Source organism: Protomyces lactucae-debilis (genome assembly GCF_002105105.1).
Source record: "Protomyces lactucae-debilis strain 12-1054 chromosome Unknown BCR37scaffold_2, whole genome shotgun sequence".
In the NCBI taxonomy this organism is placed as follows: domain Eukaryota; kingdom Fungi; phylum Ascomycota; class Taphrinomycetes; order Taphrinales; family Protomycetaceae; genus Protomyces; species Protomyces lactucae-debilis.
In genome coordinates this window covers 457,309-482,699 of record NW_024467994.1, presented here as the reverse complement: position 1 = coordinate 482,699, position 25,391 = coordinate 457,309, and the positions used below count along the sequence as shown (strand labels likewise).

The following is a 25,391-nucleotide window of genomic DNA, read 5'->3' as shown; positions in this document are numbered from 1 at the left end:
GATGGTTCCGTGTCGAGTGTCTTGTCTTGTATGTCTTGCGCCTTGTCTGCTGCTACGCGGTCAAGAGTACACGTGCAGCCAGTCAGGAACACGTCGACAGGAGAAAGTACTCTCTCTACATTGGAGTCTACAAGCTATATAGTCTTCCTTCTGCTTACTCTGCTCGTGCCCAGCTCACTGCTGCTATATAGAGGCAGTCATGTCGCTCGTTACGCTCAACACGACCATGGGCCCCGTCACATTCGAGCTCTACACCCAACATGCTCCCAAGACTTGCAAGAACTTTGCAGAACTCGCTCGCCGTGGGTACTATGACAATGTCATCTTCCATCGAGTCATCAAGGACTTTATGATCCAAGGCGGTGATCCAACAGGCACCGGCCGCTCAGGCTCGTCCATCTACGGCACCAAATTTGAGGATGAAATTGATGGGCAACTCAAGCATACAGGCGCAGGTATCTTGAGTATGGCCAATAGTGGGCCCAACACCAATGGTTCACAGTTCTTCATTACACTTGCACCGACACCTTGGCTGGATGGCAAACACACGATCTTTGGGCGCGTCACGAATGGCATGCGCGTGGTTGAGCGGATGGGACTTGTGGCTGTGGACGCCAACGACAAGCCTGTGCAAGATTTGGTCATCACTGGGGCTACAGTTGAAGGATAGTCTCATTTGCGGTATGATCTGCTCGTGCTGGTGTGAGCTGCATAACTATTCACGCACCCTAGTCCCGCTTCACAAGCGCATCTACAAGAGACTTGTGTACTCCTTCTCTGTCGCTTTGCGTCACTTTTCCTCCTTTTCAAACACAACGCATGTCACAAAAGTGCCTGGCCACGCCAGATCTTTGCTTGGAAAGGCTGACATCTCATCCTTGACCTCCCAATAACACAAATTGTACAAACCCCTCCAATTTGGTTTTGGCAAGTTCGTCATGTCGCCGACAGCATTCGTGCAGTAAAGTGAGTAAGCCTGATTCGACTGTTGGTCCATTTTGAAATATTTCCCAGGCATGCCCGACTCGGCGAGAGACATGAAGCATTTGCGTTCGCCAACCGCTTTCGGATCGAGTGTAGGTCGCAGATTCTGGCCTTTGACCTCCATTATCTGGTCCATCCTGTAGCTGAGATGCCACTGGTTATCAACACCACCGGCATTGTCTCCCGTGACCGGTCCATCGAATGGGAATACCACGTCCACAATCTTGCGGGGATTGAGATCCTTCTTGTCTTTGGTGAGGCAAACGGCAAAGGACAAGCCGGCGACATTCTTGAAGAAGCAGTGATTGTCGTAGCCACGAAAATTTGGCAGATTGTAGTAGCTTCTGGTCTTGGCGTCTGGATTGTTCTTCTCACAGAAGAGCATGTAGTGTCCACAGGAGTAATAATTGTTGTCAATCTTGGGTCTATATGCAATCCAAGGGCCGCGGCGACCACCAGTGTCTGTGTCGGCTGGTGAAACGAGATTATGCGCATTGTTGAACGTACTGATGAAACAATTCAATTCATCAGCTTTGGGATCTGTTGTTAGCATGGCATCGTCGTGTGGGCGGTCTACCAGTAGGCCCATTGATTGACGTCTCGTCGATGTCGAGGCAATTCCGCGTGTACTCTTCAAAGTGAGGATGGGACATTCCTTGCAGTAGCCGGTCCTTCCATATATAAGAGCAAGGCCTTGGGTCGGCTGGAAAGAGGATGAGTACTCTAGGCACAGGAGGGAAGTGTGTGGGAGAAAGGTCATCGCACAGAAACAGAGGCTGACCAGCCAGACTCATGAGGATTGGCTTCATACTGGAAGTCTTTGTTGAGGATACAAGCCGGGCATTGTCGACCCTTTAAGGGCCCTTGCGATAGACAGCCCCTGAAGGCCAATTAGTCCACGGGTCACGCGCTTCGGACAGCGAACGATAACAGATGCGACATTGTGATGTACTATCATGAAGCGATCGTCACGCCTCCGGGAACGAATTTGACGGAAGCTCAACGCTGGTAGAAACTTGGAAGCGTATATGACAGTCATTTCGAGCGATGCGACATACTAGAGAATAGACGACAGGTGCTGTGCTGCAGGCCGGCTTAGTGCGTCGCGGTTCAACACACTTAGCCAAGTCCAAGGTTTGTTGCATTCAGGGGTCGCTCCAGATTCGAAATACGATAACGAGCTTCGCGAGTTGGGGAAGTGGTCAGGGTCATTCAATAGGTACAGTACGATCGAATAATGTGAACCTTGGCGGCTAGAGCATCAGGCTTCAGGAATCAGCGTGGCCTTCATCAATGGCCTGAACCTGTTGAAAGTATGCCCAGCATCATTCGCAAGAGGAAACTCAATTCTGTCAGCTGCAGCAGTTCAGGAGCGTATAACGAAGAATTGAGCATGCCGCAAGCCTCACAAGCGAAAATATCACTTGACATTCAGAGGTGTAGTTGTGGTCAGGTTAGGTAAGCGGAACTGAATCTGCCAAGAATAGCCGGCCCTGCTCAGTCGGCGAAGACAGGCCGACAGACTCTGCTTGCCATGGCCAGTGAAATAGACACCTTCATAAGCCGTGGCCTTTGTCACGAATGAGCGTAGTAGACCGTGCGTCTCGAGGGACGCCTGAAAATTGAAAAGTCCCCGTCAAGAGGCCTGCCATAGCCATCGTCGTAGCTTGCCCAAGTCTGAGTCCTGCTACAATTGAAGGCTGAGTTCTCTGGGCTCTTCCCCTGTGCCGGGCCCGGTGTCACTGGACTGGAGCTCAAGGGAGGGAGAAATTGAGAATTGACGAATGTTTGGGCGCACACAGCAGCAGCAGGTCTCCCTCCTCGCCTACACAATCACCCTTCACGCCTAGCTCATCCACTAGCGCACACGACGCGCATTGGCCCAGGTCGATTCTTGTCTACCTCAGTGTACTAGAACGTAGCACAGACGCGCCGCCTTCTTTCGCTGCGCTCCGACATAAAAGCAACGCAGCACAGCGTCTTATTTGCAAAAATCCTCATTGAGCGCTCTTCTCCGGCTCATTGATCAAGGCTAGCTTCTGCAGCACTTGTCCTGTGACTTAGACGGCCACTTGCTTGAAGCTTCCGTCCTTTGATCCCACCACAGCGCCTTCGACGAGCACCGCCAAGCTCATTTCGCCCGCTTTATTCAGCGCGGTTCCTTTGCGACACAAGGCACCCACAAGGTCTATCAGGGACTGGCATCTTTGATCCTTGCTAGAATCCTACCAGCGATTCATCCCAGCCCGACACAAAACTCACATTTGCGAATATGCAGCCTACTACACTCGTCCGGTCAATATTACCGGCTCTAGCATTTATATCCTCAGCGGTATCCTTCCAGCTCGATCCTCAATCGAGAGGTATGTAGACCATGTTGATGCACATCTCGACTAACGCCAAGATTCACTGGTCGCCGGCGCGGGCATCGCGGCTAACAACCTCATCCAGCTTTATGATGGATATCGCAGTGGCGGTACGACTGGTATGTTCGTAGCGCCCGTCTACTGGTGGGAGGCAGGCGCTGCTTGGAACGTAAGCTAATATGCACATTCTGGACGCCGAACTAATCAACCTCAGGCCTACCTCGACTTTTGGCGATACACAGGCAATACCACCTTCAACGCTGTGACCAAAGCATCTCTCCTCTGGCAGGTTGGTGCAAACCGCGATTTCCTACCAGCCAATTTCTCCACGTCTGCAGGAAACGACGATCAAGCATTCTGGGGTATGGCTGCCATGTCCGCCGCCGAGTACAACTTCTCCAATCCAACAGATAAAGAACCACAGTGGCTTGCTCTTGCACAGGCAGTCTTCAATGAACAAGCTGATCGTTGGGACTATGCCAGCTGTGGCGGTGGTCTGCGCTGGCAGGTCTTCCAGTACAACCAGGGTTACAGCTACAAGAATTCCATCTCCAATGGTGCATTCTTCAACATTGCAGCCCGACTTGCTCGCTACACAGGCAACACAACTTATGGGGACTGGGCCGAGAGGGTCTTTATGTACCAGCTTCAATCCGGCTTCACCAATGAGTCCACCTACGCCATTTACGATGGCGGTACTGTTCCGACCTGCAAGCCCATCAATCAAATTCAGTGGACTTACAACAATGCTCTTTTCATGGGCGGCAGTGCATTCATGTACAACCTCACCAACAACGCAACATGGGCTTCGCGTGTCGACAAGTTCATTACGCGTATGACAGAAGACTTCTTTGGCGGCGCCAACCAAAACATCATTTACGAACCAGCGTGTGAGCCTTATGATACTTGCAATGTCGATCAACACTCTTTCAAGGGTTACCTTGCGCGGAACATGGGATACACCATGCAGATGTATACTGCTTCGCGGGGCCGACTATTGCCACTGCTGCAGACATCCGCTGCTGCTGCCGCGAAGGCTTGTACGGGAACTTATGCTGGTATGGGCAACAATGCTTGTGGTTTCAAATGGACTTGGAATAACGGTACATTCGATGGCAGTACAGCAGTGGGTTTCATGGTCGGTCAACAACTCTCGGCTCTCGAAACAATTCAAGCCAATCTCGCCATCTACGCGCAAGCTCCATTCACAAACGCAACAGGTGGTTCGTCTCGTGGAGATGCCGCCGCTGGAACATCGGGTGATTCACGCACAGCTGCTGGTATCAAGGTGATCACACCAGCCACAAACGCGGATCGTGCAGGTGCATGGATCTTGACGACGGTGTTTACTGCATTGGTGTTTGTCTTTGCTTGGTGGGTGGCTTTCTAAAGCAATACAACAATTGGGATGGTGTAATCTTTGGGTCAAGAAGTCGGTTTATTGCACTACTTTTATGACCCTTAGGTCTCTCTCTCCCCAACAAGAACTAATTTGTCTCAACTTTATTGCTTTCATTTGTATCTCGTTGCTTATTCTCATCGTCCAAAAAAACTTGATTACTTGCCTCCATGCTGTTGAGCCAAGGCAGCGGCAGCAGCCTGTGCTTTCGCCTGCAAATGCGCTTGCTGCTGTGCTTGCGCATTCGCATTATTGAACGCCATCTGTTGCTGCTGCACCAAATGCGCTTGTCTCATCTGCTGCAACTGTAATTGCGTTGGTGCACCACGACCACCGCCTCCACCACCATTCGCCGCTGCTGCAGCTTGCATCGCTTGCATCTGCATTTGCTGCTGTAACATCTGTTGTTGCAATGCTGGTGAACCACCGACATGCCCACCATTTTGTAAATTGGCAGCATGCATGGCTGGTGATGAAGTCTGTGATCGTCCACCTGAATTGCCACCTTGTGGCAGCCTTGCATGCATCGAACCAGGAGATGGTGATTGTCCTGTTTGAGCAGCCGCCGCGGCCGCAGCCACTGCATGTTGACGAGCAGCATTCTGTGCTTGCATATTGCGAATAGCCATGGCGCGTTGCTGGAGCATGATTTGTTGCTGTCGAGCAAGATCATCAAACATTTGATTATTTCCTTGCCCAGCTTGCTGTAGCTTGCCATTTTGATGTTGCTGTTGCTGTTGTTGTAGTTGAGCTTGGTGCATGGCGAGTTGTTGTGCCATTTGTTGAGGTGTCATGCCTTGTCTTGGCATCTGCGGCGACTGGCCTGTACGTTTCGCAGCTGCTTGGACTTGCGCTTGACGTGCTGCAAAAGCCCCGTTAGCAGACATACCTTGCATTGATATTTGCTGTTGCTGTAATTGCTGCTGTTGGGACATCAATCCTTGCTGTTGTTGTTGTTGCTGTTGTTGTTGTGAGGCATTGCCATTCGACATGGCCGTTGCAGCGGCCATTGCAGCTTGTTGCTGCTGTTGAGAGAGTTGTGCCATTTGCTGTTGTTGCTGCAACGACATGGGCGTCTGCTGCGAAGCTTTGATGGCTGGCGATGCAGATGATCTGTTCGCCGCAAGAGCCTGTTGGACTTGTTGCTGTTGTGCAGCGAGTGCTTCTTCTGGCGTCGCATTGGCCGGGATGGCAGGCACAGTAGTGGTCCCGCTGCGGATTGGCGCATGACCAGGCGTCAGTACATTTCCTGCAGGTCCTCCAGCGGCACCAGTAGCAGCAGTGGCACCTGTACGTTGTGCTGCAAGAGCTCGTTTGCGACGATGCGCTTCAACAAAGGCGAGTCGCTTGAAGTCAGGCGCAAAGTCCTTGCCGTGCCCTTCATCATACAGGAACATGAGCTTATCGCGCTCACTATCGTGCGTGACGCCTCTGCGACGCTTGCTTCGCGGCAAGGGTGGATCCCGCAGGTCGGTGAGGTACTGCGCGACTTGAGCTGGATGAACGGCAGGTTTAAGGTTGAGTGGTGGATTCGTGGCCACGAGAATATCACTCTCAACCAGCAGTGCTTTTGCATCTGTAAAGTTGCCCTGCGTCTGTTCACTATAGAGCAGCATCTCTGTCCATATTGACTCTGGCGAAGGACGCAACGCGGTATGCAGGATGGTCGGCGGCGTTGACCGGTGGTCAACCAGTCTCAAGATGAGACAGCCTTCGTAGTACTTGATTTTGACATCCCGAAACACCTCTAAACAGTCAACTGGAATCTGTTCATTGCGGATGCACTCCAGTATTTGGCGGCCCTGGCTGTTGTAAAGGAAGATGCCGTCTTGCTGCTCGAACCGCCAATGTTGCTGATGAAAGTGCAGGATGAGAGATGGCTCATTCTTGCTATAGCGCTGCAAGATCTCTGCACTTGAATGCGAGATAGAGTTGCTCAACCGCAGTAAAGTCGCGCGATACGATGGCTGCTTGATCTTGATGCGCGGCGTCGTTCCCGAAGCGTTGTTTGCAGCTGCCGGTTTGGGCTCTGGGACCTTTGTCGCCGCTGTCACCCCTCGCGTCTCCATCTAGCGACAGGCAGCGTCCCTTGCGCGGCCTCGATGCCGGCCTTTTTGTTGGGTGTGCGTGCCTGTTGCGGTCGTCGTTGTGCTGTTGAGATCGCGACGTCGCTCCAGCAGGCACCAGACTCAAATGTGCTTTGACAGAGTCTAGCTTCGAGGGTGGGCGATGCTTGGAGCAGTTGCAGAGAGCTCTATGGAGAATAAGATGTCGACCTGACCCTCCTCTTCGTGTCTGTCTCCTGGCCAAGTTATACCAATATGAGAGCTATGGCTAGAGTCAAACTGCTTCATCCCGCCCTATCTAGCCTGACCTGAATGCTTTTGTGCCATGTACAAGATTTTAGTCTGTCGAACGATGATCTACACAGGATATCGCTTGAATGGATGAGTTATTGGCTATAACGCTGTAAGCGATTTCGATCCGATCGAATATATGTCGCCACCAATGGACACAAGGGCAAGGACGGCGGATCTTCTTTACTGACTCCACTGGCTCACAGTGTTCTGTGAATGAGCTCAGTATGCCGTTCAAGATACAGCACTTCCAGCGACCACCCGTAGCCAAGGCGGAGGAGCAGCAGGGGTCAAAATTTCTGGCGAATGACTCAAGCTTGGGCAGAGTGCCAGGTGAAGCTTCTTACCATTTCATCTATCGCCAAGAGGTAGAGTCTTCTACGTCTGAATCAGTCCCAAAAATTCCACCCGGTGATGACAACGTTACGCATTTACCCTTTGTCGCAATAAGGAAGCCGCCTGCTGAGCATGCCGTACCGTCGATTCCTCAAGGTCCAACTGTGGTCTCTGCATCGTCTCGACTGGTCAAGCATGAACAGATGCAGTTGCTTGACGATGCTGGTCGAACGCTGCACGAAGGCCAGCAACACTCTAGCACTCCGTCATATAGGCATGACGCTAATGGCCATGAGGATGAAGAGACATCTACAGCCCAGATGACATCTTATGATGTCAAGCCTCAACGTCCTGAACACGCAATTTTGACTGTATCTGGCAGAGATTTACAACAGCTTAGACACAGCACTGCCGCCAACGCCAGCCAATTCGCTCTGGACGGACTCTCGGAAGCACGGCATGATCAGCGCGGCGACTACGAGGAGCGCGATGAAGATGTGCAGAATGATGATGGGTTTGGTTTCGCTATGCCTTGTGCTGCCGAAAATGCACTGGATCAGATACCTTGTATCACAAACGAGCAAGGCGAGCCAGTGAATCTCTCGGAAGTCAATGTGTGCGAAAAGCTGTTTGGACCAGAGGGTGATCAGCTCGGGCCTACGCTTTTATCTGAGTGGCAACAAGTTTTGCGCCAAGTGGAAGGTTCGCAGCGCGTTTGCGACAAGGTTGCAGAGGGCAGTCTTGATCAATCGAAGCCATTACTCTTTACGCTGCAGGGTGAGCAGTTGATTTCTCCACAATCCCCTGGATCGGAATGTTTTGACGAAGAGGGAAAGCTCGTGGAGTTGTCGAGTGAAGATGTACAGCGTGTCGAGCAGAAGCTTTCTGCAGGGAAGGATACTGGCATGCATGGGAATAAGCTCATCCTGGGCAATCACGAGCAAATTCGTGATCTTGAACATGAAGCGACAGCCGGGGAGGGGCCAGAGGATTCTGAGGTTGCAGGGAGTGCTTGAGGTTGCGCCATAGGAGCAGAATTGCGACAGCATTATTGTTTCGAAAGCTTGATAAAAATATGCGACCGGTCAGATCTTCTGTAGTTTTGAGTTTGTGATGGCTCTTGCTAGTTATCAATGATCTATCAGCTGTTGAGTCCATAGATAGCATGTCGCAGGGTACGCCATCTGGTCGCTTTATCTTGCTGGGCGGGAGCTGCCGAAACTCCACAGCGAGATCGATCGACGTGGACTGTGGACCAGGACGACCTCTCGAGTGCTGCTCAGTTCTCAGTGCTCACCATCTTCTGCAAACTTCATCATGTCTGCTACCATGGGCATCGATGAGAAGTGTGACTTGGAAGCTGCAGAGCATGTTAATGAAGAGCCTCGATCTCAGAATGTCAGGAAGTATATCTATTCCTTGATGCTGATGTTCAGCTTGGTTTGGACCATGAATGTCACGCCGCTCAGTCATGGAAATAGCCATCCTCTGAAGGGCGCATGTCGTCAGGCCGATGCAATCATCCCAGGCAACGGCACAAAGCTCAGCTCCCTCAATGAGACAGTGACTTATCTCAATGGCGACTCGTACAAGGCCGTCTCCCAAAATCTTCTGTCCAAGGCCGTTACGTTTCCAACTGTATCTTATGATGATCTCGGTGCAGTCTCTGGAGATGATGCTGATGAGCGCTGGGCTACCCGTGAGCCATTCATTGGTAAATGTTTCCTTGATGTCGAGGACAAAGACTAACAATAGCCTTCCTCGCCGAATCATTCCCCTTATTGCACCAACAACTCAAGCTCGAGCGTATCAACACTTATGGTCTCTTGTACACATGGCAAGGCAGCGATGCGTCGCTCAAACCCACTGTGCTCATGGCTCATACGGATGTCGTGCCTGTCGCTGAGGCCACCATCAATCAATGGAGCCACCCTCCCTTCTCGGGCGATTTCGACGGCACCTACATCTGGGGACGCGGTGCATCAGACTGCAAGAATCAACTCATGGCTATTCTAGAGAGTGTCACAGTTTTACTGGAACAAGGCTTTGCACCCAAGCGCACAGTGGTGCTTTCATTCGGGTTCGACGAAGAGATTTCTGGTGGACAGGGTGCCGGTACTTTGGCACCCACCCTCATCGAGAGATATGGTGAAAAGGGTGCTGCCGTGATTGTAGATGAAGGGAATGGCTTTGTTGAGCAGTGGGGTTCGCTCTTTGCAAGCCCTGGTGTCACTGAGTAAGACAACACCTAACTGCTAATTGTCAGAGCTAACGGTCACAGAAAGGGTCACATCAATGTCGAAGTGACCATTCGCATGCCAGGTGGCCATTCGAGTGTGCCTGTGGACCATACAGCCATTGGCGTTGCTGCTGAACTCGTGAGCTTGGTTGAGGGAGACAGGTATCCATCAGTCTTCAACCAAGGCAATCCGTTCTTGGAGTTCCTTACGTGCGGTGCGGTTCATGCACCATCGTTCCCTCGCAAGTGGCGCATATTGTTAACACAGCATTCAAAGAAGGCACTCAGTAAGCTTGCCAAAAAGGTTGCAGCACAGTCGCTTCTGGTCAAGTACCTCTTCACTACCAGTATTGCTGTGGATGTGATTCGTGGCGGTGTCAAGGTGTATGCGCTGCCAGAGCTGGTTGAGACGAGCATCAACCATCGCGTCAATATTGGCGAATCGACTGCCGACGTCAAGGCCAAAATTGAGAAGCTCGCCAAGAAGGTCGCCAAGCGCCATGGCCTTGAGCTTGTTGGCTTTGATGCAAAGGACGAGCAAAAGGCAAAAACCATCACCTTGTCGGCGAATAACGTCCTTGAGCCAGCACCTCTGACACCGACGGGTAAAGACACGCCATATGCCGTCATTGCTGGTACCACTCGAGCATTGTATGATGGTGTCGTTGTTGCGCCTGGTCTCATGACTGGCAACACAGACACGCGCTACTACTGGGCACTCACAGACCACATCTTCCGCTACAGTCCTGCTCGCGGTGTCGAGGGTGAAAACAGCATGGCATCGATTCACACGGTCAATGAGAAACAGAGTCTACGAGGGCATTTGGATGCAGTGACGTGGTTCTGGACATTTATCAGGAACATGGATGTCGCTCAAGTATAAGGTGTAGCTGCAAGGTATTGTATAGCGAGCAAATATACGAAGTGTATGTATGACACAAAGAATCCCTTAAATCTGAGCCTTTGCATTGATCAAGTGGCTCAAACCAGCCTTCTTGAAGGCCTGAGCGCGTGCAGCGTCTTCTGCAGCGAACTTGGGCACAATCCACTTGGCCTTCTTGGCCTCAATACGACCAAGCTGATTCTGGTGAGACTCATCTGGGCCATCAGCGTACCTGAGTGTACGCAAGTGTGCCCACATGAGAGGCAACTCGGAATCCTGGCAGATACCCTCAGCACCGTATGCCTGCATGGCGTGGTCAACAACCTGAAGAGCCATGGCGGGAACCATGACCTTGGCCTCAGCGATCTGGTTGAGGGCTGACTTGGCGTCCTTGAGGTCAATCTGAGCAGCAGCATTGAGCACCATGAGACGAGCAGCATCAATGTGAATACGCGAATCAGCCATACGTGCCAAGATGACACCTTCCTCCACAAGGAGCTTTCCCTTTTGGCGCTTTGCTGGGTCAACGACACGTTTGATCATGAGCTGCAAAGCACGCTCTGCAACACCGATGGAACGCATGCAGTGGTGGATACGGCCAGGACCGAGACGGCCCTGGATGATCTCAAACCCACGGCCTTCGCCGAGAACCATGTTCTTAAGTGGCACGCGGCAGTTCTCAAACAACAGCTCGCAGTGACCTTCTGGTGCATCGTCGTAGCCAAAGACGCCGAGAGGGCGGATGACTGTGACACCTGGGGTGTCTGCAGGCACGAGAATGACAGACTGCTTCTTGTATTCGGATGAAGCGTTGGGTGAAGACTTGCCCATGACGATGTAGATTTTGCAGCGAGGATCACCGGCACCTGAGATCCACCACTTGCGGCCGTTGAGGACCCATTCATTGCCCTCCTGCTTCATGGAGAGACCAATGTTGGTGGCGTCTGAGGAAGCAATGCCAGGCTCAGTCATGGCGAAAGCAGAACGAATCTTGCCGTCCATGAGAGGACGCAGCCAAGTGGCCTTTTGCTCGTCTGTGCCGTACTTGGCAATGACTTCCATGTTGCCCGTGTCGGGGGCGGAGCAGTTGCAAGCCTCAGACGCGACGTGGCAGTGGCCCATAATCTCAGCCATGAGGCCGTACTCGACGTTAGTCAAGCCTGCACCCTCCTTGTAGTGAGAGTGCATCCAGAGGTTCCAAAGACCAAGGGACTTGGCGCGGGCCTTCAATTCCTCCATTACGGCAGGCACCACCTTCCATCGATTTGCTCCCTTCTGGATCTGGTGGTGGTAGACAGCAGCAGCAGGCTGGCATTCTGGGTATGTTAGTATGATTTTGCATCCATTGAGACAAAGATACCCTCAGTGACGAACTTGTGGAGCTTGTCCATGAGCTGCCGCGCATGCGGACGAACGAGCGGGTAGAATGCCGATGGGATCTGGACACCGGCACCGGTTGGGTCGTTTGCAGGGATTGTGTCGATTGCCATTATTTGAGAGCAAAGATGGTATGGGTTGGTAGTGGGATGAGGGAAGAGCGTAGTATATTTATGCTTTTGAGGAGAAGCGGCAAACTTGCTCGTTGAGTCCTGGGAATTGTGGGGGGCCGGGCTCGGCTCCACCCTGGCACCGAGCGTCCGTCTCAGTGCAAAAGAAGCACTGCTGCAGTGTAGGAAATACGCAGCAGAAGGGCAACAAAGACTGGCCAGTGATAGCCGCATCAGAGCTCTTGTCTATACCCAAAAGCCTGCACAACAGACCCCATATCTTGCGCCTAATACTTATCGGTCCATTTACCTCGGCTGGAGAACTTTAGGCAGTGCCGTAGCAGTCACAACTGCATTTGAGTGGCTATCAATTTATCATGGTAAGAGCCTGGCAATATCTCTCTGTCTCTCTGTCTCTCTCATTCTCAATGCCACTTGAGAGTGTCCCGTCGCCAGGGACCTTCTGTACTGCTGTATCTCGTAATCAGATCTGACGCGGAGATTGGAGCAATCGCGCGACTTCTTCCTGCTCCACTATAGATAAAACAACTTCATCGCCAGGACGCGACCTGACTTGCCAAAGATATCGCGGCCCGCCTAGACTGCAATGAATAAATCTCTACGCGCAGCTTCCATCAGGCTCAGACCCTCTTCGCGCTCCTACGCGCGCGCAGTAGGTGGCATTCTGAATCAGCCGCCACCTTCTGCGCCGTCTCCTCAAACATCGTATGAGGCCATTGGTGTTGGCTCAGGCAGGCGCACACCCACGCCCATCTCTAATGCGCTCGCGGAAATCAATAATGCAGCCGCTGCACAAGGCCAACTGGCTTCTGCGTTTGGGCGCAAGCAGGAGCTTGATCCTGTTATGATTGCGACAGATGATCCTGTGCATCGCTTCTTGTCAGATCACGTCTTGGCTGATAAGGCGGATATGCAGCATGCGCGTCCACTCGATCAATTGCTTCTGGATTTAGATCGTCAAGCTGGCATGGAGATACCTCATGTATTGCCGAATGGCAACGGAGGCAACAAGGCAACACTTGAGACAATCGGCGAAAGTGTGGTGACGCTTGCACATATTCTTCCTGCACGTCTTGGTAAGTCAGCGCAAGTCGTTCTCGCAAGCGGATTTGCCATTCTGGATGGAGAGATGATTGTTTCGTGCGCTCATCCCTTCCATCAAATTGATAGCCATTGTCGCTCCTACGATGCGCGTGAACAGCAAGGTAATCGCAAAGCTGCGCGTACAGTAGCCATCACACACGACGGTCGCATTCTACCCATCACAGGCGTTGCATCCCATCTCGTCAATGCAGACCTGGTCGTTTTGTCAGTGCCAAAGGAGTCTGGTTTGAAGGGCCTTCGTGTGGATCCGTATCCTGTACCGCAAGAGACTGCTCTGCATGTCTTTTCTCAAGGTCAAGCAAAACTAGTGCCCAGCAGTCATGTTGCAGGGTCGAGTAAGTCTGGTCTGCGCATCAGTAGAGCGTGGAGTGCCTCACAAGTCACAGTCTATCAAGATCGCAGTGGTCGAGAGGCGCAAACGGGGACCTATGATACGCTCAATTCAGTCCTCTTTACAGGCGAGCCCGTAGCCGGTTCAAGTGGTGGGCCAATCCTGTCGCAAGAGACAAAGGCGGTCGTTGGTATCATTCGTGGTTCGGAGTTCTCTTATGCCGTTCGCAAAACGAGAGGCTTTGGTACACCTGCTGAGACCCTCTTTCATGCATTCAAGTTGATGTAGCTTGTAAATTTACGATCGTGACTGTTTTATATCATCTACGTCAAGGAACAAGATCAGACCGACTGACTGAATGCAACTTGCTATTCACCTCTTCCCGCTATACTTGTAGAGGAGCCTAAGCCCGAGGGCTTGGCCGAATGCACGGCGCCTTCGATGCAGAGGTGGCGCTTACGACGCAGAAGCCAATCGTCGCTCTCCACGCCTATGCCAACAAGCTGCTCATCTGCGACGCGCAGTTGACGTTGACACACTACCAGATTGGCGACGTCTCAGAAAAAGTCGAAGAAGCGAATACGGATGCGCCATACAAGACTGTTCAGGTATTGCAAGCGCTCAAACATTTCTGCAAGAGCAAGCCGATTCAAATGCATGCAGTCAAAGAGACGGGCTTGTTACTCGTGTTGGTGGACAACTACCTGAGCATCTACTCGCTCTCAACCCTTTCACTCTCTCAAAAGCTTGCCTCAACAAAAGGCGCCGTATCCTTTGCTGTTTACTCTACTGTGGATCATGACTCGGGCATCCCTGTGCTGAAGACACAAGTGGCTGTATGTGTAAAGCGACAAGTTCTACTCTTCACCTGGCTAGACAGTGAGTTTGACGGCGAACGCCACTACAGCTGTCCTGATCGTGCGAAGGTTGCAGAATTCCTTTCTGGCGACATGCTTGTGGTCGGTATGACTAGCGACTTTGTGAGTGTCAACATCAGCGGCAAGGAAGGTGACGCTGTAGTGGAGGCAGTCGGGGCCCCATCCCTCGGTACAGGCAGTGTCTCGACGACTATGGGATATCTTGGTTCTCGAACGCCAAAACCTATGCTGGTGCGTACCAAAGAGCAACTGCTCATTGTACGCGACGTGACAAGCGCTTTCATCGACAAGGATTGCAACGTCTTGCCAATCAAGCCAATCAAATGGGCCACAGCGCCTGAGTTCATTGGTTACACATATCCGTTCCTGATTGTTGTGCTCAAAACTCGGCTAGAGGTTCGGAATGCTCAAAGTGGCAGCCTGCTGCAGACTTTTGATGTTCAAGGTGTACAAGTTCTCAATGACGGCAAGTGTCTTTTTGCAGCGACATCAACGACCGTCTATCGCTTTGTGGCGACACCATACTTAAGTCAAGTGGAGGAGCTCATCTTCACCGGACAATTAGATGAAGCGCTGTCGTTGCTTGATGTACTTGAATCTGTGCTTCTGGAGGATAACAAGGAAGCATCCATCCGTCGCGTCAAAGATCTCAAGGCTCGACAATTATTTGAGCAAGGCAGATACGAGGAAAGTATGGACCTCTTTGGCGAATGCTGGACGCCGCCCTCCAGCGTCATCGCTCTGTTCCCTACAGATCAGCCTGCGAACGAGCCATCGGCATCGGCTGTCGACGAAGCAGACGGGACTGGCACCGTTACAAGCGAAACCACAGATGATGTGCAGAAAGTGACCGAAGATCCAGAGCACGGCGACGCGTCTACAGTCATTTCAGCGGAAGCGAATCGTGCGCTCTCGGCCTATCTCGCCCGAACACGTCGGATTCTCAGTCGCTACATTCCTAACCCGCCTGCAGCAGATTCTGCCGATCAATACTTCACGACATGGCCTGATGCAAGACGTCTTACTGTCGATGAAATGGAAACAGAGCTAGGTCTAGCGGATACTGCGCTTCTCAAACTCTATATACAGCATTCGCCAGGTCTGGTCGGCAGTCTTGTACGATTGGCAAATCGTTGCGATCCAGCTGTCGTCAAGGACTACCTCGCCAAAGAAGATCGCTGGAGAGAATTAGTTGACTTTTACTATGGGAAGCAACTACATGGCCTGGCGCTTGCATTGTTACGAGAGCGTGGTGCTGTCGACGCTGGCATTCAGTACATTCAAAGACTGGATGCTAAAGACTGGGGCGTTATCACTGAGTATGCACCCTGGCTGCTCAAGAGTGATCCAGACGCGCTTGACATTTTCACAGACGCTTCACAAGAATCTGCAACCTTTGACCGCCGTGCAGTGGTCCACTTCATGAAAAACTGTGATACAAAGCTTGCAATCCGCTATCTCGAGCACGTTGTCATTGGGCTTGGAGACACGAGTCCACAGTTCTCAGAAGATCTCGCAGCTCTGTACATCGAGACAGATCAAGTCATCACGCTTCAACAGTTTATTGAGTCAGACAGCAATGGCGCATCGGCTGCTCGATTGTACAAAATGCTGCCAGAGAAGGCTGATTTCGCAGAGTGTAGAGCCTTTTGCCTGGCTGACATGGGCAACCTCAAGGGCAGTCTGGAAATTTATGTCAACAAGGTCAAGGATGAAGCCAAAACGCAAGCCTTTGCGGAGCGACAGCTCAATCGCTATCCGAACGTCTTTGAAGTCTTGCTGCAACTCTACCTTTCCGATAAACCACCGCAGCTCCAAGCTGCTCTGCAGATACTGGAGCGGCATGGCCCACGCCTCAACGTGGAAGCTGTGCTTTCTCAGCTGCCTCCAGATATCGCCATCTCTGACATTCGCTCATTTTTGACCACTAGATTACGCGACTCTCAAACGCAACGTTACGCATCCCTTGTTGAACAGACACTTCGACGTTCAGCTATGCTTTCCATCCAACTGCGTGTCATTGAAAGGAAGCAAAAGGCTTTCACTATTACGGCAGACAAAGTCTGTGCCGCATGTCACAAGCGAGTAGGTGGAAGCGTCTTGGCAGCTTTCCCAGACGGCGCTGTCGTTCATTATGTGAGGTCACATCTGTTGTGGGCGCGTTGCTAATGCTAGAATTGTCAGGCGCAACATGTGCATGATACGCATGCACCATTCACGAAATGCTGAAAGATTCTACCTGGTCGTGTGGTAAGAAGCCAGTCGGCTCTGATGTGGTTGTGCTGCAAGACAAAGAACATCTCTAGAAGCTTTCTGGTTCTAACGTCTGAAGTGTGCAACTACAAGACCGCAGGTCGCTCGAAGTGGAGGTACTGAACCATACGCACAAAGAGGGAAGGTTAGACAGCTGTCCACATCGTCAATATGTCGCGTCCGGGAGCCGTCAGATGAAAAGTTCTAGAATTACACGCGAAGATGTCCATGTCAGCATGTCAGTTCGAGCTTTGCACCAGTCAACATAGTCAAGGCCGCTTCCAGTCAATCACTGCTATCAGGGACTAGAGCAACGGAGCTCCGGAGAGGTGGAAGCCAATTGTCAGATATCATGCAAGGGCCATGCATTTGCAGACAGGATTCGCAGGAGGCGACATGTCTCGATGTCTTGCGGTTTCCGTAGACGAAAAAATGTATCCTGTTTGCACTTTGCAAGTCTCGAATCTGTGTACTGGCCTACCTCTGCAGATTCTTCTGACTCCTCTGTCACGGTCAATGCCATGCCGCACTGCCATCGACCGGCCTTTGGCTACAGAGCCGCTACATTCACTGATGATGTGATTTAGATTGAGCACTCCGCGGGACATGTGCTTTTCAGCAACTCTGCTGTCCAATTCGCACAAATCCTTGGAAGCACGAGGAGCGGCCCCGGATTTTGCGTGCCGCTGCACCGTTGAATTTGAAGCGCGATCCGTCACCCGGGCCACGCTGACGCCGCCCATCGTCCATCTTCCACGCTCTGTCACGGGTTTGATGGCATGTAATCGGCTCACTGGCTACTAGGCTGAGTCCTAGCGAGTCGCAAGTTCGGCGACAACCCAACGAATCGCTAACGATGTATTCAATATTCCCCGCATGCGGTCACCGGTCCTCAGCCTCAGCTACAGAAGCCGTGCAGTGCACTGTGTATACATGCACAGACTCATTAGCCAAAGTCGAGACTCTAGATGCCACTAGTAGACTTACGCCAACATCGCACTACAAGCTGAAGACTTCACGCTGCTCGCAGTGCTCTGACAATCAAGTGCTTGGATTTCATAAGATGATAAGAGTGACTTGCGGGCTTCATCGCGTGCAATTTTTTGGAGATCGCCCAGGGGTTGCTTGCAAATTGAAGACCTTTCAAAAAGTAGTGAAGCAGCTGGGAATGATGGCCATGGAGTCTGAAGACTCTGAACAGTAGACACCTTACAGCTGAGGCTGGCACGGCTACCCCGGATCGGGTCTGCGAAAAGCTCCTTGTTCGACAAGTGCCACCCCTGTGTCACCACTAAGATTTGATTGATCGAATGCACCACCTGTGGCCATGGCCTGGAGCTCCCAAATCTCCAAGGTCGCTCGGTCAGTGATCTAACATGACTTCTTTGCAAGGTCCAAGGGCTAGCTAGTCTGGCTGTCTTCTAGCCTAGGCTGCACAACCAAGCTGAGAGACAGTCCCATGATTCCACACCGGTTCTGACTGACTGGTAAGACTGTCAGCTTAGCATCGGGTGAAAACTGCGGGGCGGTCGACGACGACGCGACAGCTGCGTAAGGCTTAGCCTTAACTTCACTCTTGAGTCTTGACCCCGGCCCCCTTCTGAAAAGAACCAAGCAGAAGGCTGCGCTAAAGCTTATTTGATGACGCCACCTGTCAACCTAAAACTTTATTTTTGACAGACCAGTCAGCGTTGAGCTGACCCGCACTTCGGCACAGCACAACGTCGATCATGACAACTTTCTACGACATCAACGAGTGGTGACTAGTAAGAATGGCACGTCGGTTCATTCAGCATTTCAGATCCTCATCGGTAACCCGGGGCGGTGCACCACGACTCCACGAGTTGTGAAATGTCAGTCCAGGACGGCCATGATCAGGATTCTCTAGTTTGCGCAAGTCTATAAGAACTGCTGATGGCCCCTTGATGTGGTTCACCAGTGACAGGATTTCAAACAGCACAATGCACGGCACCCTTCAACTTGCTGCGCTCCTTACGGGAGCGGCCGCCTTCCCTCACATGGCGCTGAAGATGATGACTGAGAACGCTCTCAGCGCTGAGGATCTTGCTAAGCGTGGCCTTGACAAGCGCGAGGTGTCCTACACTGGCAGAATCACAACGACCTTCGATGCAGCTGCACAGCTTGTTAGCAACACCGGTGTTCACGCATTCCAAGCCCCACGCAACCTCGGTCAACCTGGTGGTGACATCCGTGGACCATGCCCAGGTCTCAATGCAGCAGCCAACCATGGCTACATCTCTCGTGACGGTGTGACCAACCTTCAGGAGGCTATCGATGGTACCGAGGCTGTGTTCAACATGAACAATGATCTCTCTGGCTTCCTCTCCGCCTATTCGGTCATCTCGGACGGAGACCCTTTGACTCAGAAGTGGTCAATCGGTGGGCCTCCCGGCACGTCTGGCGTCAGTGCCGTGCTTGGTGTCAAGCCTCAAGGCCTTACTGGCTCGCACAACAAGTACGAGACCGACAGTTCGCCGATGCGTGGTGACCTCTACCAATACAACGGTGACAATTACCGCTTGCAGCTCTCGCAGTTCAAGGCCTTCTACAACACCAAGGCAGGAGAGGTCAACCCGAGCTACACATTTGATGACATTGCAGCTTTCCGCAAAGTGCGATTCCAACAGTCAATCGACGAGAACCCTTACTTCTTCTATGGTCCATTCACTGGTATTGCCGTCTCGCAGGCTGCTTTCACCTTCATCCCAGCATTCATGTCGAACCACTCGGCTGAGCTGCCCAATGGATTCCTTTCGCGTGAAGTGATGCAGTCCTTCATGTCCGTTGTCGGATCCCCTGACAACAACGGTGCTAACCTTCGATACGTCGAGGGCAATGAGCGCATCCCGGACAACTGGTACAAGCGCGCTGCAGACGTCAAGTACTCCGTCCCGTTGTTCCTGGCTGATGCCCTACGTGTCGGCCAGGTTGAACCTCGCATTCTCAGCGTCGGTGGCAATCTCGGCAAGGTCAACACGTACACTGGTGTCAATCGTGCTGACCCTGCTGGTGGCCTTGCGAATGCTGGTGATCTGACACAGGGCAACAATCTTGCCTGTTTCCTCTACCAGAACGCTCAGATTGTTTTGCTTGATCCTCTCAAGCAGCTTACCGGTCCTCTTCTTGCAGCTGTGAACTCGCTTGCAACCACTTACCTCAAGGTGCCTGCCGCTTGTCCTCAGATTCAGCAATACGACCCTTCTATTGTTGCTCAATTCCCAGGATCAAAGCTTTAGAGCCCTGGGCCGAGCACTATATAGTTGTTTGTAGCTAAGTCATTGAGGCTGAACGACATGCTGACCTTTTTGTAGGCTATTGCTTACGGCGCGGTTGTGCCGTGCTCAAGCTGATTGCACTGCAGCTGGGCCACATTCGCGCAGAAGAATACCGAGCCCGACCAGCCGAACAGATGTCTCGCGTCTGCCGCTGTCGAGTGTCGACGTGCTGTAGAAGTATGGACAGTCTGGCGCAAACGACCACGAAACGCACGAAATTCAAAAACGTAAACAACGCGTATTAATGACATACGCATTATCACTACAGCTGCAGCTGAGGGCACGATGGAGCTCGCCCTTGCAGAGGCGTATGCTACAGACAAGCCTAATCTAGCAGCCATAGCTAGAAAGTATGACGTAGGTCGATCAGCTCTCTCGTGCCAATTCCGCGGCAAGACTACCTCCATGAGGGTCAAGCTTGAGAACATGCAGGCGCTCAACAAACACGAAGAAAAATGCGTGCTTGACTGGATTGCAGAACTGACCGATCAAGGCGTTCCGCCTCGGCCATCGATGGTGATGGATTTCGCGTCGACACTCGCTGGACGCCAGCTCGGACAACACTGGGTCACGCGGTTTATGGCGCGTCACAAGGCGGACTCTGCGACAAGCAACAAGACGTGGGAACCTCGAACTCCAATCGTCGCTCGCGAGCCTCAGCATCTTCATAGCGCACGACCCGCGACAGGCTACGGGACCTTCTCCAAGGCTCACAAGATTCGTTCCTTCGTGAATCGGGTGTCTGCAGGATGCTCGCCTGGCCAGCGAAAAGCTTTCAAATACCTTGGCTACCATTACACAAAGCTTTTAGCCAATCACACGGCAATGCTTGCCAGGATTGAGCAGCTTGAGAAGGCTAATAGCGAGAAGACACGATCAAGGCAGAGGGCCTTGACCGTCATCGAGCAAATGGGAGCTGTTCAAAGTCAGCCCGGCGTGTTCATGGACGACGAGACTGCCGAGCTGAGGCGGGAACTTTTAGAGCAGCGAGAGGAAGTCAAGCGACAGCAGCAGGCGATCACGGCAGCCCGTAAGGAAGCAGTAGCTCAGAAAAAGGCTGACAAGGAACCTCAAATCCAGCAGAGACGCGAGGCGCGTGCAGCAGCTATTATTGCTCGCAATGCGGCGAGCGCTGCAAAGAAGGCCGCTAAGGCTGCCAAACAGGCGCAGAAAGAAGCTGATTTGGAGTCTAAGCCAAGTCAAGCCGGCAAAAGGTTTGCATTACGCACCAAAAACGGTGATACAGCGGCTCGCTCTGTTGCAGCAACAACTGCAGTTGAGGTACCCCTCGCAGCGCTGACGACACGATCTGGGCGTGTCAGTGTCCGACCTTCTCACAAAAGGACCTGAGGCATTGTGCTTCCAACAGATTTAACGATAGACTAGCCTAGAGCAAAGTATGATTATGATTGATGCCGTCTCAAATCACCCGTACCATTTTTTGCGCTCTGGAAGAACGTGCGTCACGTGGTCGTGTGCACAAGACCATCCATACTAAGTAGTCTATTCGCAGTCCACCACAAGCGACCCAGGCTGCAACGTCTGTACATTATGGGCTTGGATGTGAGCAGCTAGCCTGTCGTGTATGTATAGCGAAAGGTCAAGCTAGCTCGATGAGAAACGGTGTGCAAGCGTCTTTGCATTAGAAATTATTCGAAGCATTCTCAGACTGCAGATGTACATGGCGTGGCATTGCTAGTATGCTACTCACCTGCGATAGTTCGCGCGATGCAATGACATGTATATTAATGTCTAGGACTCCATAGCTAGGTCAGCCCGCAGGCGGTCAAGTGACTGTCGACTTGGTGTTGAGTTTCGACGACGCGGGCTTACGTTTGCCTCGTGGCGTTAACAGACCCGACTCTTATTTCAAGCTTATTTGAGGTGAACCAAGTTTCGACGTCATTGCCTTGACCTTGAAATGATGCAGTTACTCCTATACTGGACCGTCTGGACGTACTGCTACGTCTGGTGGAGTGGTGGTACTGGACACGGGCCCTACACAGGCTACACTGTGGCTACAGCCTCAAACCCTTCGGGCTACAGCTACAGGGTTGGGAAGTAAGCTTCGCTCTCGCGAAACGCTGCAGCACCTCTACTACTAACAGTGTAACACATATACAATAATGCGGTGCTGTATCTATAGATGCCACTGACCGGGTTCTACATCAGTACTCTTGCCACTCGATCAGCAACACAGTCAAACTTGGGCTGTGTTCCCATTTCTGATCTTGCAAGTAGTACCAGTATCGACTAAGAGCGCCAACTTGGGCAATGGTCTGTTGCTTGCAACTGTGGCGACTGCCACGATGCTCGCATGACGGCTCAACTTTGACCGTCATTGACTCAGATGTGATCATGAATTGCATTTCTAGAAAAGCGGAAAGTTCCACGTTGTGGCGGCTGAGGTCAGTGACAGAAATGGACCCCAGCTCATTGGCCGTCAAACTCAAATGCCATTAAGGTCGCACAAAGATCAGCAGACGCCCGTGCTGCAAGAATCAGCAAGATGAGAAAATCTGGGGTTTGCCAATGTTTCCCATGCTTCTCCCGCCCATGAATGTGGACAAGTAGATCGGTGTCACTCGCGTCAAACGGTTCCACAAACCCTGGACGGCTAAGCAACACCCGCTAAGCTCGACAACGACCAACTCTATGACCAACAAGGCAAGCAAACGAAGCCCGGGGAGTCTGGGGAAGAACATATAAGGACACTGGTAGCCCTTCGAAATCTGGCAAGAAACACCCTACACAAATATGCACGGAACACTTCAGCTTGCTACCCTCCTCACCGGAGTGGCGGCCTTCCCTCACATGGCTCTCAAGATGATGACTGAGAATGCACTCAGCGCCGAAGATCTCGCAAAGCGATCGGTCGACGCTGCTGCCCTTGGTCTTGACAAGCGTCAGTCCTTCACTGGTGTCCCAACCACCACCTTCGACGCCAAGAGCCAATTCGTCAGCAACAGTGGCATTCACGCATTCCGGGCTCCTCGCAACCTTGGACAGCCCGGTGGTGACATTCGTGGTCCTTGCCCGGGCCTCAATGCTGCTGCAAACCACGGTTACATCTCCCGTGACGGTGTCACCAACCTTCAGGAGGCCATTGACGGTACCAACGCTGTGTTCAACATGGGCCGTGATCTCGGAGGATTCCTTTCTATCTACTCGGTCCTTTCTGACGGCGACCCATTGACTCAGAAGTGGTCTATCGGTGGAGCACCTCCTGCCGGACTCGGCGGTCTTCTGGGTGTCAAGCCTCAGGGACTTACTGGCTCGCACAATAAATACGAGACCGACAGCTCACCTATGCGTGGTGACTTGTACCAGTTCAATGGTGACAATTTCCGTCTGCAAATGTCGCAGTTCAAGGAGTTTTACAACACCAAGGCTGGCCAGACCAACCCCACCTACAGCTTCGAGGACATTGCAGCGTTCCGCAAGGTTCGATTCCAAGAGTCCATTGACAAGAACCCCTACTTCTACTACGGCGCCTTTACTGGTATTGCCGTCTCGCAGGCTGCTTTCACCTTCATCCCAGCCTTCATGTCCAACCACTCAGCTGAGTACCCCAACGGTTTCCTCTCTCGTGAAGTGCTGCAGTCCTTCATGTCTGTTGTTGGATCTCCCGACAACAATGGCGCCAACCTTCAGTACGTCGAGGGTAACGAGCGTATCCCAGACAACTGGTACAAGCGATCGGGTCTCATTCCTTACAGTATTCCTCTCTTTATCCTTGACATTCTGCGTGTCGGACAGGTGGAGCCTCGCGTCCTCAGCGTTGGTGGCAATCTCGGCAAGGTCAACACATACACTGGTGTCAACCGTGCTGACCCTGCTGGCGGTCTTGCCAACGCCGGTGACCTTCTCCAAGGCAATGACCTCTCATGCTTCATCTACCAGACCCTCCAGCTGGCTCTTCTCGACGCTGCCAAGGGTGTTACTGGCCCAGTCATCAGCACTCTCAACTCGTTGCTCGGCGACTCGCTCAAGCTTCCTGTTGGATGCCCACAGATTCAGCAGTACGACCCTTCAATCACGGCTCAGTTCCCTGGAGCTAGCCTTTAGGCAAGTATCGTAGTATCGCATCATAGCACTGTAAAAGCAATCTTCATGACTATCAATCTGATCCATCCATTTTGAATCAAAGCAACAAGAACGTGTACGAAAGGCGAGCTCGCTGTGACCAGTCAGCAATCACAAGCAAATCATGCTACAATCCGAGCTGCGACACAGCCACCGAACGGACCTTGTGCGTTAGCAAATGAATCATCTGTTGAACGAGCTTACCAGCACGGGCGCTGTTCATGCAACGAACGGTCATGAGGCCCTGGGCGTTGCCAGTCATTGATGCCGGAACTCTTGCCTTCAGGGGAAAATCCGTAGCGCGAATTCGTCCACTTTCTAGTCAGCATACACTTCAGATTGGGTGTCATACCCTGGCACGTTCGTAGTGACCACCATATCTGTCCATGAAGCACCATCATCTGCACTTGCCTGGCAAGTGAAGGGTCCACGGCCATCTCCGTTCACTAATGTCAGTTTAATCACACAACATGTCTTGAAGCTTTCGTACCGACGTGCGTGGTCATCGTGATTTCGCCTCCTGCTCTAACTTCAGCCAGTGAAGTCCTCTGAGCCGCCTTGCGCATTTCTTCTTGGACATTGATTGGACCGTCAGCGTTTGTGCGTCCACAAGATCCAGCTAGTCCAGAGGCTTGCTCGCCGGCCCTGATGATCGATGTGTCGACTTGTGCAGCCCTTCCAGTGCCCTCACGAGACACATCTTCTCTGACTTGGAAGCCTTTGGAGACCTTATCACCCTCGCCAGAAGCTTGGAGAATTACTGCATGAGCAGAAATGGAGGCAGCAAATGTCAGCAGTAGAGCTAATGAGAATTTCATGACTTGTCGAGCGCTGGTTCAGAGGACTGCGAAGACTCCTTTTGTAGTTGTCAGAGCTACTGCAAATCAAACGTTTCACATCTTCAGCGTTGCGCGGGTGTAACTGCAACTGTTGCAACAGTGTTGGGGTATCGTCTTGGGATCCAGACAGTTTCTGTTTCAGCTGCAGCGGCGCTTTTCTGGGATGCCATCTGAACGCTTCCCCCTGAAACAGCCACGGGAACTGAAGATCTGCTCAGCTGGGCCGGTACTGCTCAGGCTGGTAAGTCGTAGCCGTGATCGCAGGCCGTATACGGAGGCTTAGTATAGAGGCTTGAGATGGACAAGGGAAGGGCTCCAGGTCAACATGCAGTGACGTCAACTCGAAGGAACGGGCACATCATCACTGATCAGAAGTTTGTAAGATCCTGATAGCGTTGCCTATCATCTGGATGCTATTGTGCAGTCGTCATACACTTTCAGGGCAATGCATGTACAGTGCTAAAACGAGGCCACCGAAAGGGCACAACAGGCGTTTAGGCTTGGTTCGGGTCTTTGAAGCTGTAATCAAAGC

General features: G+C 52.1%; 13 protein-coding genes across 13 annotated transcripts; 9 read left to right on the top strand and 4 right to left on the bottom strand.

Moving 5' to 3' along the window:
• Nucleotides 1-199: 199 nt before the first annotated feature.
• Nucleotides 200-670, top strand: BCR37DRAFT_343309 (cyclophilin family peptidyl-prolyl cis-trans isomerase Cyp1; the record flags this gene model as incomplete). The annotated part of the gene is made up of 1 exon (XM_040867493.1): nucleotides 200-670. One exon carries the CDS (start codon nucleotides 200-202, stop codon nucleotides 668-670), a length of 471 nt encoding a protein of 156 aa, XP_040727862.1.
• Nucleotides 671-790: 120 nt separating this feature from the next.
• BCR37DRAFT_385443 (uncharacterized protein) lies at nucleotides 791-1,573 on the bottom strand (the record flags this gene model as incomplete). Its single annotated transcript, XM_040870355.1, has 1 exon — nucleotides 791-1,573. One exon carries the CDS (start codon nucleotides 1,571-1,573, stop codon nucleotides 791-793), a length of 783 nt encoding a protein of 260 aa, XP_040727861.1.
• Nucleotides 1,574-3,256: 1,683 nt separating this feature from the next.
• BCR37DRAFT_401796 (glycosyl hydrolase family 76-domain-containing protein) lies at nucleotides 3,257-4,740 on the top strand (the record flags this gene model as incomplete). Its single annotated transcript, XM_040871857.1, has 3 exons — nucleotides 3,257-3,347; nucleotides 3,389-3,519; nucleotides 3,565-4,740. The coding sequence occupies 3 exons, from the start codon at nucleotides 3,257-3,259 to the stop codon at nucleotides 4,738-4,740; spliced, it is 1,398 nt and encodes a 465-aa protein (XP_040727860.1).
• BCR37DRAFT_376352 (Spt20 family-domain-containing protein) lies at nucleotides 4,515-6,984 on the bottom strand. Its single transcript, XM_040868579.1, has one exon. It carries the CDS (start codon nucleotides 6,816-6,818, stop codon nucleotides 4,908-4,910), a length of 1,911 nt encoding a protein of 636 aa, XP_040727859.1. The 5' UTR covers nucleotides 6,819-6,984; the 3' UTR covers nucleotides 4,515-4,907.
• A 349-nt stretch (nucleotides 6,985-7,333) lies between these two features.
• BCR37DRAFT_385440 (uncharacterized protein) lies at nucleotides 7,334-8,458 on the top strand (the record flags this gene model as incomplete). The annotated part of the gene is made up of 1 exon (XM_040870354.1): nucleotides 7,334-8,458. One exon carries the CDS (start codon nucleotides 7,334-7,336, stop codon nucleotides 8,456-8,458), a length of 1,125 nt encoding a protein of 374 aa, XP_040727858.1.
• Nucleotides 8,459-8,891: 433 nt separating this feature from the next.
• BCR37DRAFT_343530 (vacuolar carboxypeptidase-like protein Cps1) lies at nucleotides 8,892-10,564 on the top strand (the record flags this gene model as incomplete). The annotated part of the gene is made up of 3 exons (XM_040867511.1): nucleotides 8,892-9,156; nucleotides 9,198-9,678; nucleotides 9,724-10,564. The coding sequence occupies 3 exons, from the start codon at nucleotides 8,892-8,894 to the stop codon at nucleotides 10,562-10,564; spliced, it is 1,587 nt and encodes a 528-aa protein (XP_040727857.1).
• Nucleotides 10,486-12,519, bottom strand: BCR37DRAFT_376347 (acyl-CoA dehydrogenase/oxidase). The gene is made up of 2 exons (XM_040868578.1): nucleotides 11,925-12,519; nucleotides 10,486-11,880 (listed from the first exon to the last, which is right to left on the bottom strand). Exons 1-2 carry the CDS (start codon nucleotides 12,283-12,285, stop codon nucleotides 10,631-10,633), a joined length of 1,611 nt encoding a protein of 536 aa, XP_040727856.1. The 5' UTR covers nucleotides 12,286-12,519; the 3' UTR covers nucleotides 10,486-10,630.
• A 60-nt stretch (nucleotides 12,520-12,579) lies between these two features.
• On the top strand, nucleotides 12,580-13,795 carry BCR37DRAFT_411774 (uncharacterized protein; the record flags this gene model as incomplete). The annotated part of the gene is made up of 1 exon (XM_040872205.1): nucleotides 12,580-13,795. The coding sequence occupies exon 1, from the start codon at nucleotides 12,659-12,661 to the stop codon at nucleotides 13,793-13,795; it is 1,137 nt and encodes a 378-aa protein (XP_040727855.1). The 5' UTR covers nucleotides 12,580-12,658.
• Nucleotides 13,796-13,932: 137 nt separating this feature from the next.
• BCR37DRAFT_390716 (vacuolar sorting protein 39 domain 2-domain-containing protein) lies at nucleotides 13,933-16,554 on the top strand (the record flags this gene model as incomplete). Its single annotated transcript, XM_040870901.1, has 1 exon — nucleotides 13,933-16,554. One exon carries the CDS (start codon nucleotides 13,933-13,935, stop codon nucleotides 16,552-16,554), a length of 2,622 nt encoding a protein of 873 aa, XP_040727854.1.
• A 2,117-nt stretch (nucleotides 16,555-18,671) lies between these two features.
• Nucleotides 18,672-19,895, top strand: BCR37DRAFT_343078 (Chloroperoxidase; the record flags this gene model as incomplete). The annotated part of the gene is made up of 1 exon (XM_040867475.1): nucleotides 18,672-19,895. One exon carries the CDS (start codon nucleotides 18,672-18,674, stop codon nucleotides 19,893-19,895), a length of 1,224 nt encoding a protein of 407 aa, XP_040727853.1.
• Nucleotides 19,896-20,100: 205 nt separating this feature from the next.
• On the top strand, nucleotides 20,101-21,746 carry BCR37DRAFT_133729 (uncharacterized protein). Its single transcript, XM_040866061.1, has 2 exons — nucleotides 20,101-20,284; nucleotides 20,428-21,746. The coding sequence occupies exon 2, from the start codon at nucleotides 20,448-20,450 to the stop codon at nucleotides 21,282-21,284; it is 837 nt and encodes a 278-aa protein (XP_040727852.1). The 5' UTR covers nucleotides 20,101-20,284; nucleotides 20,428-20,447; the 3' UTR covers nucleotides 21,285-21,746.
• A 744-nt stretch (nucleotides 21,747-22,490) lies between these two features.
• Nucleotides 22,491-24,054, top strand: BCR37DRAFT_376338 (uncharacterized protein). Its single transcript, XM_040868577.1, has one exon. The coding sequence runs from the start codon at nucleotides 22,692-22,694 to the stop codon at nucleotides 24,000-24,002; it is 1,311 nt and encodes a 436-aa protein (XP_040727851.1). The 5' UTR covers nucleotides 22,491-22,691; the 3' UTR covers nucleotides 24,003-24,054.
• A 93-nt stretch (nucleotides 24,055-24,147) lies between these two features.
• BCR37DRAFT_385432 (uncharacterized protein) lies at nucleotides 24,148-24,838 on the bottom strand (the record flags this gene model as incomplete). Its single annotated transcript, XM_040870353.1, has 3 exons — nucleotides 24,148-24,334; nucleotides 24,373-24,466; nucleotides 24,511-24,838. 3 exons carry the CDS (start codon nucleotides 24,836-24,838, stop codon nucleotides 24,148-24,150), a joined length of 609 nt encoding a protein of 202 aa, XP_040727850.1.
• Nucleotides 24,839-25,391: the final 553 nt, after the last annotated feature.

Coding starts and splice junctions, on each gene's coding strand:
- BCR37DRAFT_376352 (XM_040868579.1), bottom strand. CDS start 6,818: ATGGAGACGCGAGGGGTGACAGCGGCGACAAAGGTCCCAGAGCCCAAA.
- BCR37DRAFT_376347 (XM_040868578.1), bottom strand. CDS start 12,285: ATGCGGCTATCACTGGCCAGTCTTTGTTGCCCTTCTGCTGCGTATTTC. Junction 11,881..11,924: donor CCACAAGTTCGTCACTGAGG/GTATCTTTGTCT, acceptor TAACATACCCAG/AATGCCAGCCTGCTGCTGCT.
- BCR37DRAFT_133729 (XM_040866061.1), top strand. CDS start 20,448: ATGGTGATGGATTTCGCGTCGACACTCGCTGGACGCCAGCTCGGACAA.
- BCR37DRAFT_376338 (XM_040868577.1), top strand. CDS start 22,692: ATGCACGGAACACTTCAGCTTGCTACCCTCCTCACCGGAGTGGCGGCC.